Raw genomic sequence first — 12,618 nt, forward strand, 5'->3', positions numbered from 1 at the left:
GGGTTAGCCCTGCTGCCTCGCTGCGCCGAGGACCCAGGTTTGATCCCGGCTCCGGGTCACTGTCCGTGCGGAGTTTGCACATTCTCCCCGTGTCTGCGTGGGTTTCGCCCCCACAACACAAAGATGTGCAGGGTAGGTGGATTGGCCACGCTAAATTGGCCCTGAATTGGAAAAATGAATTGGGTACTCTAAATTTATTTTAAAAAAAGAAACAGCGCGCACCGCGTGTCACGGTGACACCGGTTTGGAGAGGGTGGAACATGGCAGACCGGCGGCAAACCGGCGGCAGCCCCGATTCCAGTGTCAGAATCCATTCTCCGCCCGATTGGAGATCTCGATTTCAGCATCGGGCTATGTTGAATCCATTGCAGTTTTCTGGTGCTAGGTCGACATGCTTGCTGCAATTTATAGCAATAAACCTTTTAATGAATAGGCGATCAAAATAATGTCTAAAATACATTTTATTGTGTTAGTGCACATTAACAAACTTTACATCGAGTCAATCTGAAATGTTAGATGTGGAAATTTAATCCAGTGTTGGGAGTTCATTCCTTGTTCTGTGTTTGTGGGGTGTGCTAAAATGTAAATTCCTGTTTGTTCATGTTGAAAGGTTCCACTGCAAACTTATCGGGCTGACAAACAAATGGATTTAATATTCTTTTGCACTCAACGATGACATTATTTCATATCAATTCTGTATCAATGTTCCACTGCTCTCAGATATGAATGCGTCCCATAGATGCTTTCAAATAATTTGCAAGGCTGTTTAAAGCAATGAATGCACGAACAGTCCTACACGTGTATCGCTTCTACAGGGCTTTTCTCTTCCATGTGGTAGTATTTTCTGTTGACTGCTGTTAGGCTCTGGTGCTGACTCTTGCTCTCAGACACAATTGCACATTGAAAGGTGTGAGACTCCCGTGTGGGTGCCAGTAAGAGGCAAGGTGAGGGTTCTGCCACGTTGCTGTCACAGCACAGACTTGCTGCACTCTAACTTCAGTGCATTTACGCTGATACCTTTGTGTGCAGTTAGAATGCTTGACTGAAAAACAGCAAAGTCATTTAACTGTTACATCATGGACAGTGGCCATTCGGCCCTTTGTGTCAGTACTTGCTCTCTGAATCAACAATTCCCCAAGCGCCATTCCCCCACCTTCTCCCCGTAACCCTGCACATTTTTCCTTTCCAGAGAATTCCCTTTTGAATGCTTCGACTGAACCTGTCTCCACCACACTCTCAGACAGTACATTCCAGACCCGAACCACTCGCTGTGTGGATCTGCCTCCACCACACTCTCAGACAGTACATTCCAGATCCTAACCACTCGCTGTGTGAATCTGCCTCCACCGCACTCTCAGACAGTACATTCCAGATCCTAACCACTCGCTGTGTGAATCTGCCTCCACCGCACTCTCAGACAGTACATTCCAGATCCTAACCACTCGCTGTGTGGATCTGTCTACACCACACTCTCAGACAGTACATTCTCGATCCTAACCACTCGCTGTGTGAATCTGCCTCCACCGCACTCTCAGACAGTACATTCCAGATCCTAACCACTCGCTGTGTGAATCTGTCTCCACCACACTCTCAGACAGTACATTCCAGATCCTAACCACTCGGTGTGTGAATCTGCCTCCACCACACTCTCAGAATATACATTCCAGATCCTAATAACTTGCTGTGTGAATCTGTCTCCACCACATTCACAGACAGTACATTCCAGATCCTAACCACTCGCTGTGTGAATCTGCCTCCACCACACTCAGACAGTACATTCCAGATCCTAACCACTCGCTGTGTGGATCTGCCTCCACCACTCTCAGACAGTACATTCCAGACCCTAACCACTCGCTGTGTGAATCTGCCTCCACCACACTCACAGACAGTACATTCCAGATCCTAACCACTCGCTGTGTGAATCTGCCTCCACCACACTCACAGACAGTACATTCCAGATCCTAACCACTCATTGTGTGAATCTGTCTCCACCACACTCTCAGACAGTACATTCCAGATCCTAATAACTTGCTGTGTGAATCTGTCTCCACCACACTCACAGATAGTACATTCCAGATCCTAACCACTCGCTGTGTGAATCTGCCTCCACCACATTCACAGACAGTATATTCCAGATCCTAACCACTTGCTGTGTGATTCTGCCTCCACCACACTGTCAGACAGTACATTCCAGATCCTAACCACTTGCTGTGTGAATCAGTCTCCACCACACTCACAGACAGTACATTCCAGATCCTAACCACTTGCTGTGTGAATCTGCCTCCACCACACTCACAGACAGTACATTCCAGATCCTAACCACTTGCTGTGTGAATCTGTCTCCGCGACACTCTCAGACAGTACATTCCAGATCCTAACCACTCGCTGTGTGGATCTGCCTCCACCACACTCTCAGACAGTACATTCCAGACCCTAACCACTCGCTGTGTGAATCTGTCTCCACCACACTCACAGACAGTACATTCCAGATCCTACCCACTCGTTATGTGAATCTGCCTCCACCACACTCACAGACAGTACATTCCAGATCCTAACCACTCGCTGTGTGAATCTGCCTCCACCACACTCACAGAGAGTACATTCCAGATCCTAACCACTCACTGTGTGAATCTGTCTCCACCACACTCTCAGACAGTACATTCCAGATCCTAATAACTTGCTGTGTGAATCTGTCTCCACCACACTCACAGATAGTACATTCCAGATCCTAACCACTTGCTGTGTGAATCTGTCTCCACGACACTCTCAGACAGTACATTCCAGATCCTAACCACTCGCTGTGTGAATCTGCCTCCACCACATTCACACAGTACATTACAGATCCTAACCACTTGCTGTGTGAATCTGCCTCCACCACACTGTCAGACAGTACATTCCAGATCTTAACCACTTGCTGTGTGAATCTGCCTCCACCACACTGTCAGACAGTACATTCCAGATCCTAACCACTTGCTGTGTGAATCTGCCTCCACCACACTCTCAGACAGTACATTCCAGATCCTAACCACTCGCTGTGTGAATCTGTCTCCGCGACACTCTCAGACAGTACATTCCAGATCCTAACCACTCGCTGTGTGAATCTGCCTCCACCACACTCACAGACAGTACATTCCAGATCCTAACCACTCGCTGTATGAATCTGCCTCCACCACATTCACAGACAGTACATTCCAGATCCTAACCACTCGCTGTGTGAATCTGCCTCCACCACATTCACAGACAGTACATTCCAGATCCTAACCACTTGCTGTGTGAATCTGCCTCCACCACACTCACAGGCAGTACATTCCAGATCCTAACCACTTGCTGTGTGAATCTGCTTCCACCACACTGTCAGACAGTACATTCCGAATCCCAACCACTTGCTCAATGAAAAAGCTCTTCCTTCTATCGCCGTTGCTTCTTGCATCAATGACCTTAAATCTGTATTCTCTGATTTTCAATCCCTCCACCAGTGAGAACAGTGTCTCCCTATCTACTCTTTCCGCACCCATCACGATGGTGAACACCTCTATCAAATCTCCGTTTCTTGCCCAAGGTCCCATTTTCTTCAATCTATCAACACAACTGAAGTTCCTCATTCCCGGAACTATTCTCCTGAATCTTTCCATGGATGGAATGGTTGCAATGTGTGGTCAGCAAAATAATCTAGTCGAGGGAGGTTGGTGAAATCCAATGAAAATCCTTGTGGGATGTATTGGTGGCAGCTAATCCGCTACTTTCTGTTTGGGTATCGAGACCTCTTCTGATTCTTGACCCCACTCAGGTCAGTGGCATTCTGGCAGAGGAGGTCTCCTGGGTGGTCAGTTCGTATCCTGTCTCTGTATTTGCTGCCCAATTAAGGACCGTGGGTGGAGTAGGGACGGGGCAGGGGGAAGGGGCAATGGGAGGGCCGGCAGTCTCCACCAAGAGACGTCAATGCTACTGAGGCAGAAGGTAAACATGTGGGTCCGTCAACATGTAACCCCTCTCAAAAAGCTGCGGAGTATTCCACACATAGACGTCCTCTAGAGCTGTTTGGGTTATTAGTGTGGTGGAGGGAGGCTCACCACAAGAATTGTTTTTAGCCTCTCAGCCCTACGGTTTGGTCACTGGAGCTTAGGCAGCAGACAGCAAGAGACGAAAAGACCACAAGACATAGGAGCAGAAATAGGCCATTCGGCCCATCGAGTCTGCTCTGCCATTCAATCATAGTTGCAATGTTTCTGATCCCCATTCCCCTGCCTTTCCCCCAATAAGATCTTAAGACATAGGAGCAGGACCCCCTGACCTCCCACGAGGAAGCTGCCTCCAGGTTCTGGGTTCCCGGCTCAGTGGGGAGTCCACGTGTTGCCACCCCAGTGGCAAAAATGGTCTTGGTGGGGCCTAAATGGCCATAGTATGATGCCCATCTCCACGGAGGAGGTTGCCAATTCCCTTGGCAGCCTGTCCCCTGGAAACCCCTCTGGAGGATGAAGAACATCAGGGAGCCTGCCCCACCCCAAGGCACCATTAACACTCCACAGCCCAAGGTAAGTGTCATACCCGCTGCTCTCAGCAGCTGACAGGAGAGTTGACAGTGCTGCAATCACTCTACAGGTTTGTCCATTTGAAACCAGGCCGATGTTTTTTATTCCTTCGATGGATGAGGGCATCAAGGCCTGCATTTGTTGCCCATCCTTAATTGCCCTTGAGGGCGTGGACGAAAAGCCACCTTCTTGAACTACTGCAGGCCATTCTGTAACCGTTTGGTACAACTGAGTGGCTTGTTAGCCCATTTCAGAGGGAAGTTTAGAATTAACCATATTGCTGTAGGTCTGCAGTCACATCTAGGCCAGACCGGGCAGACTTTCTTCCCTCAAGGACATTAATGAACCCAGATTGGGTTAAACAATTGGGTTTAATGGTCATTATTACTGACTTTATATTCCAGACTATAATTGAATATAAATTCCACCAGCTCCCATGGTGGGATTTGAATCCATGCCCCCAGGCCATGAGTCTGGGACCCTGGATTACTAGTCCATTGATATCACCACTTTGCCACCCAGTTAACCTGTCTGTGTAGCTCCCTCCAAGCTCAAGTTATCTATTTCTCGCCACTGATTTGGGCGAACCAGGTAAGTGCTTCCAGCACCTGGAGCTTTCAGACTCTGGACTGTTTTTAACAACAGTGAGAAATGTTTACATAGGTAACTCCCATTCTAAATGTCACCTCCCTAGTTACTAATGTAAATACAGCAAACAAAGATAAATGGGGACTGAATGACTCTTGTCCAGTTAACCCTTCCCCTCCAACTCTGCTTCATCCGAAGACCACGTGTGATACCGGTGTGTAAGGTCACTGTCGGTGGACGACTTTAGACCCAACACAGGGCAGCAGCTGAACTGATTCACGATCTGTCTGCAACTCTCCCCCTGCCCAGCAGTTTGAGGAAGCTTTTCCTGATTTCCTTGGTCCTCACGCCGTAGATGATGGGATTGAAGATGGGTTGGAAAATAGCGAAAGTGACGGCCACCACAAAGTGGAGCTCGGGAGAGTAGATGCTGGGGATCAGGTACATGGTGAACTCAAAGAGGGCGCTGGTGTAGAACAGTATCAGGACGCAGCAGTGGCTGGTGCAGGTGTTGAGAGCTTTGGTGCGGGCCTCCCCCTGGCCAGTGTGGAAGGCCACCTTGAAAATCTTAAAGTAGGAGATGATAATGAGAGAACTGTCCGGCAAGGTGATGAGAAAGGACAGGGGGTAGGTGATGGCGTCGCTCACAGTCACGCCGTCACAAGCCAGCTTGGACAGAGAGCCATAATTGCAGTAGCAATTCTGGATGAAGTTGGAGCCGCAGTAAGTGGCTTGGGTCAGTAACGTCGCCACGGCAACGAAGCACATGGCTCGGAGGAAGATAATCAGGGCCACAACCAGGAGGACGTAATGGAGCTTGAGCTTGTGGTAGTTAAAGGGCTGGCAAATGGCCACATAGCGGTCATAAGCCATAGCTACCAGAAGCGTCGATTCACTCAATGCCGTGCAGTAGACGAGAAACATCTGGGTGACACACGCCTCCAGGGAAATGACCTTGGATTGCAACGAATACATCTCCAAAATCTTGGGGATGGTCACATTGCTGAGGATGATGTCGATGCCAGCGAGAAGGCAGAGTAGGTAGTACATGGGACCATGCAGTTTGGTCTCGGTCTTAACCAGGTACATAATGGTAAGGTTGGCTGCAATGATGACCACGTACACCAGCAGAAAGGAGATGAATATCAGTAGCTCGTAGCCATCGCCATTGGGGACACCTTGCAGGAGGAACTCAGTGTGGCTCAGGGCGCTGTCATTCATTTTCACCTTCACCCAGAGAGAACTGGAAAAGAGAATGAATAAAAGGTTGATTGGTAAATGGGATTGTACGTCACCGAGCAACTGTGCTCCATCCAATGGGAAGAAGGCTTTTGCATAATTTACATAAATGTAGCCAATGTTTCCTCATCATGTGATTTGCTCTCAACCTCAAAACCAACCCACCAATTCTCCCGTCAGTCTTTGTTATCTTCACACACCATTTATTTTACAACAGCTTGCGTTTATATCGTGGTTACATCCAGTGAAATGTCCTGAGGCATTTTGCAAGAGTGTAATTAAGCAAAATTTGAGCAGTGAAGTGCAGACAGGTATTAGGGTAGCTAATAGAAATTGTGGTCAAAACAAAGCTTTAAGGAGGAGTGGAGTGAGAGATTTAGGCAGGAAATCCTAAAGCTATGAGTAAGAGACCAGAATTGGAGCTGTCTCTGGGAGGATTGTAGGATTTTACAGTTTATCTAGATTCTCAAACCTCAGCAAAGTTCTTTAAGCCTTACTTACCCCCCCCCCCCCCATTGTCCCCCATTTTTCCAGAATGACTGGGGCCAATTTGATAGCTCCTTCAAAAACTAAATACTATGGATGCTGGAAATCTAGATGTTGAAAAAGAGAATGCTGCAAAAACGGCACATCTGTGGAGAAAAACAAATTTAAAGTTTCAGGTTTTGACCATTCATCGGGGGTTGGCTCGATAGCTCTGTAGTTAGAGCACTGGTCTTGTAAACCAGGGGCCACTAGTTCAATTCTAGTTGGACAGCACGGTAGCACAGTGGTTAGCACAGTTGCTTCACAGCTCCAGGGTCCCAGGTACAATTCCCGGCTTGGGTCACTGTCTGTGCGGAGTCTGCACGTTCTCCCCGTCTGCGTGGGTTTGCTCCGGGTGCTCCGGTTTCCTCCCACAGTCCAAAGATGTGCAGGTTAGGTGGATTGGCCATGCTAGAATTGCCCTTAGTGTCCAAAAGGGTTAGGTGGGCTTACTGGGTTACTGGGATAGGGTGGAGGTGTGGGCTCTTTCCAAGGGCCATTGCAGACTCGATGGGCCGAATGGCCTCCTTCTGCGTTGTAAATTCTATGACCCGGATCTGATGCCCGGCTTGCGTCACTGTCTGTGTGGAATCTGCGCATTCTCCCCGTGTCTGCGTGGGTTTCCTCCGGGTGCTCCAGTTTCCTCCCACAAGTCCCAAAAGACGTGCTGTGAGGTGGACTGGCCATGCTAAATTGCTCCATAATGTCCAAAAGGTTAGGTGGGGTTACTGGGACAGGGCGGGGCGTGGGCCTGGGTAGGGCGCTCCTTTGGAGGGTCAGTGCAGACTCGATGGGCTGAATGGCCTCCTTCTGCACTGTAGGAATTCTATTCTCAGAAAATGTTTGAGATGTAGCAGGTTTAAAGAAAGAATGGAGATTGAAAAGGGCTGGGGTGGGGGGTGGTATGGCGGGAGGGAGGGGGGTGCTGAAGGATAAACGGGAAGGTGCGTATGATTGGGGGGTGGCAAGGTAGAAGAGACTAAATGATATAAGATACACTTTACATCCCTCCAGGCTCAACACTGAGTTCAATAATTACAGATCGTAACTTGAGCTTTCCATTCTTTCCCAGTCAGCTTTTGATGGTGATTCTATTTTCCCTCCTCTAGACCCATGGCAGAAAGCCAATACCCTGACTAGCTATCGTCCTCCAATCGAGAGACAGCCCAACACAACCAACACTTGACCTACTACCACTCCCTTTATGTCCCTCCCTGACCTCCATGCTCTCCCAACTATCTGAAACTTCTTAAGATCTTACGATTTGGGGCGGCAGTGCTGCCTCACAGCGCCAGGGCCCCAGGTTCGATTCCCGGCTTGGGTCGCTGTCTGTGCGGAGTCTGCACGTCCTCCCCGTGTCTGCGTGGGTTTCCTCCGAGTGCTCCGGTTTCCTCCCACATTCCAAAGATGTGCAGGTTAGGTGGATTGGCCATGATCAATTGTCCCTTACTGTCCAAAACATTAGATGGGGTTATTGGGTTACATAGAAACATAGAAAATAGGTGCAGGAGGAGGCCATTCGGCCCCTCGTGCCTGCACCACCATTCAATATGATCATGGCTGATCATGCAAATTCAGTATCCCACTCCCGCTTTCTCTCCATACCCCTTGATCCCTTCAGCCGCAAGGGCCACGATCAGCTCCCTCTTGAATATATCCAACGTACTCGCCCCAACAGCTTTCTGTGGTAGAGAATTCCACAACTTCACAACTCTCTGAGAGAAGAAGTTCTTCCTCATCTCAGTCCTGAATGGCTTACCCCTTATTCTTAGGCTGTGACCCCTAGTTCTGGACGTCCCCAACATCGGAAACATTCTTCCCCCATCTAACCTGTCCAGTCCCATCAGGATTTTATATGTTTCTATAACATCCCCTTTCATTCTTCTAAACTTCAGTGAGTACAAGCCCAGTCGATCCAGTCTTTCTTCATATGTCAGTCCTGTCATCCTGGGAATTAGTCTGTTGAACCTTCGCTGGACACCCTCAATAGTAAGACTGTCTTTCCTCAAACTAGGAGACCAAAACTGCCACAATACTCAAGGTGTGGCCTCACCAAGGCCCTGTATAACGTTGGCAAGACATCCCTACTCCTAGACTCAAATCCTCTCACTATGATGGCCAGCATGCCATTCGCTTTCCTCACCGCCTGCTGTACCTGTATGCCAATCTTCAGCGACTGCTCCACCATGTCACTCAGGTCTCGCTGCACTTCCCCTTTTCCTAAACTGCCATCATTCAGGTAATAATCTGCCCTCCTGTTTATGCCACCAAAGTGGATAACCTCATATTTACTCACATTATATTGCATTTGCCAAGTATTTGCCCACTCAGTCAGCCTGTCCAAGTCATCCTTCAGCCTCTCTGCATCCTCCTCACAGCACACACTGCCACCCAGCTTAGTGTCGTCTGCAAATTTGGAGATATTACATGCAATTCCTTCGTCCAAATCATTAATGCGTATTGTGAACAGCTGGGGTCCCAGCACTGAACCCTGCAGTACTTATGAGGGAAGGCTGATGGACTTGAGGTTGTTTTCGTTAGAGAGAAGGTTAAGAGGAGACTTAATAGAGGCATACAAAATGATCAGAGGGTTAGATAGGGTGGACAGTGAGAGCCTTCTCCCGCGGATGGAAATGGCTAGCACGAGGGGACATAGCCTTAAACTGAGGGGTAATAGATATAGGACAGAGGTCAGAGGTAGGTTCTTTACGCAAAGAGTGGTGAGGCCGTGGAATGCCTGACCTGCAACAGTAGTGAACTCGCCAACATTGAGGGCATTTAAAAGTTTATTGGATAAGCGTATGGATGATAATGGCATAGTGTAGGTTAGATGGCTTTTGTTTTTTGACTTCCCATGGCGGTGCAACATCGTGGGCCGAAGGGCCTGTACTGCGCTGCATCGTTCTATGTTCTATGTTCTATATCCCACTAATCACTGCCTGCCACTCTGAAAATTACCCTTTTATTCCCACTCTGCTTCCTGTCTGCAGACCAGGTCTCTATCCATGTCAATACATTACCCCTAATACCATGGGGTTTAATTCTGTTCATTAATCTCTTGTGTGGGTCCTTGTCAAAAGCCTTTTGAAAGTCCAGATACACAACATCCACTGGTTCACCCTTGTCCACTCTACTGGTCACATCCTCAAAAAATTCCAGAAGATTTGTCAAGTGTGATTTTCCTTTAGTGAATCCATGCTGACTTGGACTGATCCTGTCCCCGCCTTCGAAATGCTCAGTTATTTCATACTTAATAATTGACTCCAGCATTTCCCTCACCACTGATGTCAGGCTAACCGGTCTATAATCCCCCGTTTTCTCTCTCCCTCCTTTTTTAAAAAGTGGGGTTACATTAGCTATCCTCCAATCCATTGGAACTCTTGCAGAGTCTACAGGATGCTGGAAAATGATCACCAGTACGGTGAACTCAGCCCAACACATCACACAAGCTTGCTACCCTCCCATTGATTCTGTCTACATCTCCCGCTGCCTCAGGAAGGCAGACATGAAATTTCAGAGACCCCTCCCACCCAGGCTTTGCCTTCTTCCAGACCCTTCCATCAGGCAGAAGGTACAGAAGTCTGAAGACCCGTACATCCAGACATAGGAACAGCTTCTTCCCCACAGCTACAAGACTCCTCAACGACTCCCCCTCGGACTGATCTGTTCCCTGTAAGAACACTATTCACGACGCCCTATGCTGCTCTTGCTCAATGATTTGCTTTGTTTGGCCCCTTGTTCCGCACTGTAACCAATCACTATTTGTCAATGTACTTTGTCGATCATTCTTTTTGTCTCCTACTATATACTGTATATGTTCCCTTGGCTGAAGAAATATACTTTCCGCTGTCCTTCGGTACATGTGACAATAAATCAATCAATGAATCAAACCAACGCTTTGAGAGGGTTGGTGCCCATGGGCCGAATGGCCTCCTTCTGCAATGCAGTGATCCTAGGATTCGATTCTATCTCCTGAAAGTCTCTCAGATCTCGAACTTTCTTTACTCCAGTTCTGGTGAAAGGTCACAGTCAGAGCTGAACTCTGTCTCCCTCTCCACCGGACCTGCTGAATAATTCCTTTTCGCAAAAAAAATATTATTTTGCCTCTGGAGGGGGGGGGGGGGCGGGGGAGGGGTAAGCTGGCACGGGTTGGACGGGCCGAAGGACCTTCTGCGTTACAGGAGCCCACAAAAACCCACGGTTAAAAAAAAATCTATGAAGCTGTACCTGAAGATGGATAGAGACTGTGGCTGCCAGCCCGCGATCCCAGGCTGAGTAAAAGTGGATACACATTTCCCCATCCTTCCAACTCGATTACCTGCTCAATTTCACAAGCTGTTTGTCATTTCCACTTGGAACCAGTGAGAGAGGAGCAAATCTTCCAGGGGAGCCTCGCATATCAACTCCAGTGCATCACCCCCCACTTTATCACCCAAATGAGTGTATTACATTAAAAAAAACAGGTTGATGGGATTGTACAGATGGTGCATGTTATGAATTTTGACCAGGCAACGTTTCTTCAAATCCTCCAATTGGTTACAATTCCAGCTATCCAGTCGCAAAGCATTTTATAAAACTGCAATTCCACGCAATGCAGACCCAGGGTCGACATAAACGTTGCCCCAGGTCGGTCAGTTTCTCTATCAAAAAGGAAAGAGCGAAGGGGGAGAAGTCACAGATTAGCTTGCCTTGGATTTGCCTTCTCACCTTGACCGCTCACGCTTCGGTTTCCAAATGGGAATGGTCCTGATCAATCGTGGGAAATGACAGCAACTTCCTTCCTCATCGGCAGCTCCTCCTGGGGCCCAGAGCAGAGACTGGTAGAGATCCCAGGCAAAGTGCCCTGTACTACTTACTGACTGCCGTCGGCTACTGACTGGCTTCATCCGCCCAGATCGGCCACTCCAGATGGGCTATTTTGTTTAGTCATTGGAAACACCCCAGAGACTTCAGGGAAGTTTTTTTTAACATACAGGCCGGGTTCCTGATCAGATCTGTCAATCAAATGGTTGCAGGGGTGGAGGAAGTTGAATTGTGTGGGGAGGGAGTGGAGCTGCTCTCCCTGGAACAGATCAGGGGAGATTGAACTGAGGTTTCGAGGGGTTTCAGAAGTAGTAAATGAGGAAAACCCCACTGATGGAGGTTAAGTGACCAGAGGATACCGATTTAGCATAATCATAGTCTTTTTTTAAATATATTTTATTCGAGTTTTTTGGCCAAACATAACAATACGTAGTGTTTCTTTTACACAACAATAAAGCAATATAAATAGCCGTGGCCAGTTTTAAGCAAATAAATAAATAATATATATAAACAAAAACAAAAGAAAAACAAAACTAAATGGCAACTGCCTTGTCCAAAATAAATACTCTCCAAAATTACAGTCCAACAGTCCAATATACAATTACATATACCAAATACCTATACATGTACAATAACATCCCTGAGAGTCCGTCCGATTCCTCCCCCCCACCCGCCCCGCCCTCCCCCCTGGGTTGCTGATGTCATCTACTTCTTTTCCATTCCCTCTATCTTTCTGTGAGGTAGTTGACGAACGGTTGCCACCGCCTGGTGAACCCCTGAGCCGAACCCCTTAACACGAACTTAATCCGTTCTAACTTTATGAACCCTGCCATATTGTTTATCTAGGTCTCCACCCTCGGGGGCTTAGCTTCCTTCCACATTAACAATATCCTGCGCCGGGCTACAAGGGACGCAAAGGCCAACACGTCAGCCT

General features: G+C 48.1%; 1 protein-coding gene across 1 annotated transcript; it reads right to left on the reverse strand.

Moving 5' to 3' along the window:
• Positions 1-443: 443 nt before the first annotated feature.
• On the reverse strand, positions 444-11,774 carry LOC140392125 (olfactory receptor 52E2-like). The gene is made up of 2 exons (XM_072477447.1): positions 11,589-11,774; positions 444-6,360 (listed from the first exon to the last, which is right to left on the reverse strand). The coding sequence occupies exons 1-2, from the start codon at positions 11,765-11,767 to the stop codon at positions 5,394-5,396; spliced, it is 1,146 nt and encodes a 381-aa protein (XP_072333548.1). The 5' UTR covers positions 11,768-11,774; the 3' UTR covers positions 444-5,393.
• Positions 11,775-12,618: the final 844 nt, after the last annotated feature.

The sequence above is a fragment of the Scyliorhinus torazame genome, chromosome 15 (genome assembly GCF_047496885.1).
Source record: "Scyliorhinus torazame isolate Kashiwa2021f chromosome 15, sScyTor2.1, whole genome shotgun sequence".
NCBI classification, from domain to species: domain Eukaryota; kingdom Metazoa; phylum Chordata; class Chondrichthyes; order Carcharhiniformes; family Scyliorhinidae; genus Scyliorhinus; species Scyliorhinus torazame.

What these genes read in the sequence shown, in the direction of transcription:
- LOC140392125 (XM_072477447.1), bottom strand. Translation starts at nt 11,767, where the DNA reads ATGAAGCCAGTCAGTAGCCGACGGCAGTCAGTAAGTAGTACAGGGCAC. An exon ending in CCGAAGCGTGAGCGGTCAAG is followed by an intron (nt 6,361 to 11,588) that starts GTGAGAAGGCAA and finishes TCTCTTTTCCAG; the next exon opens with TTCTCTCTGGGTGAAGGTGA.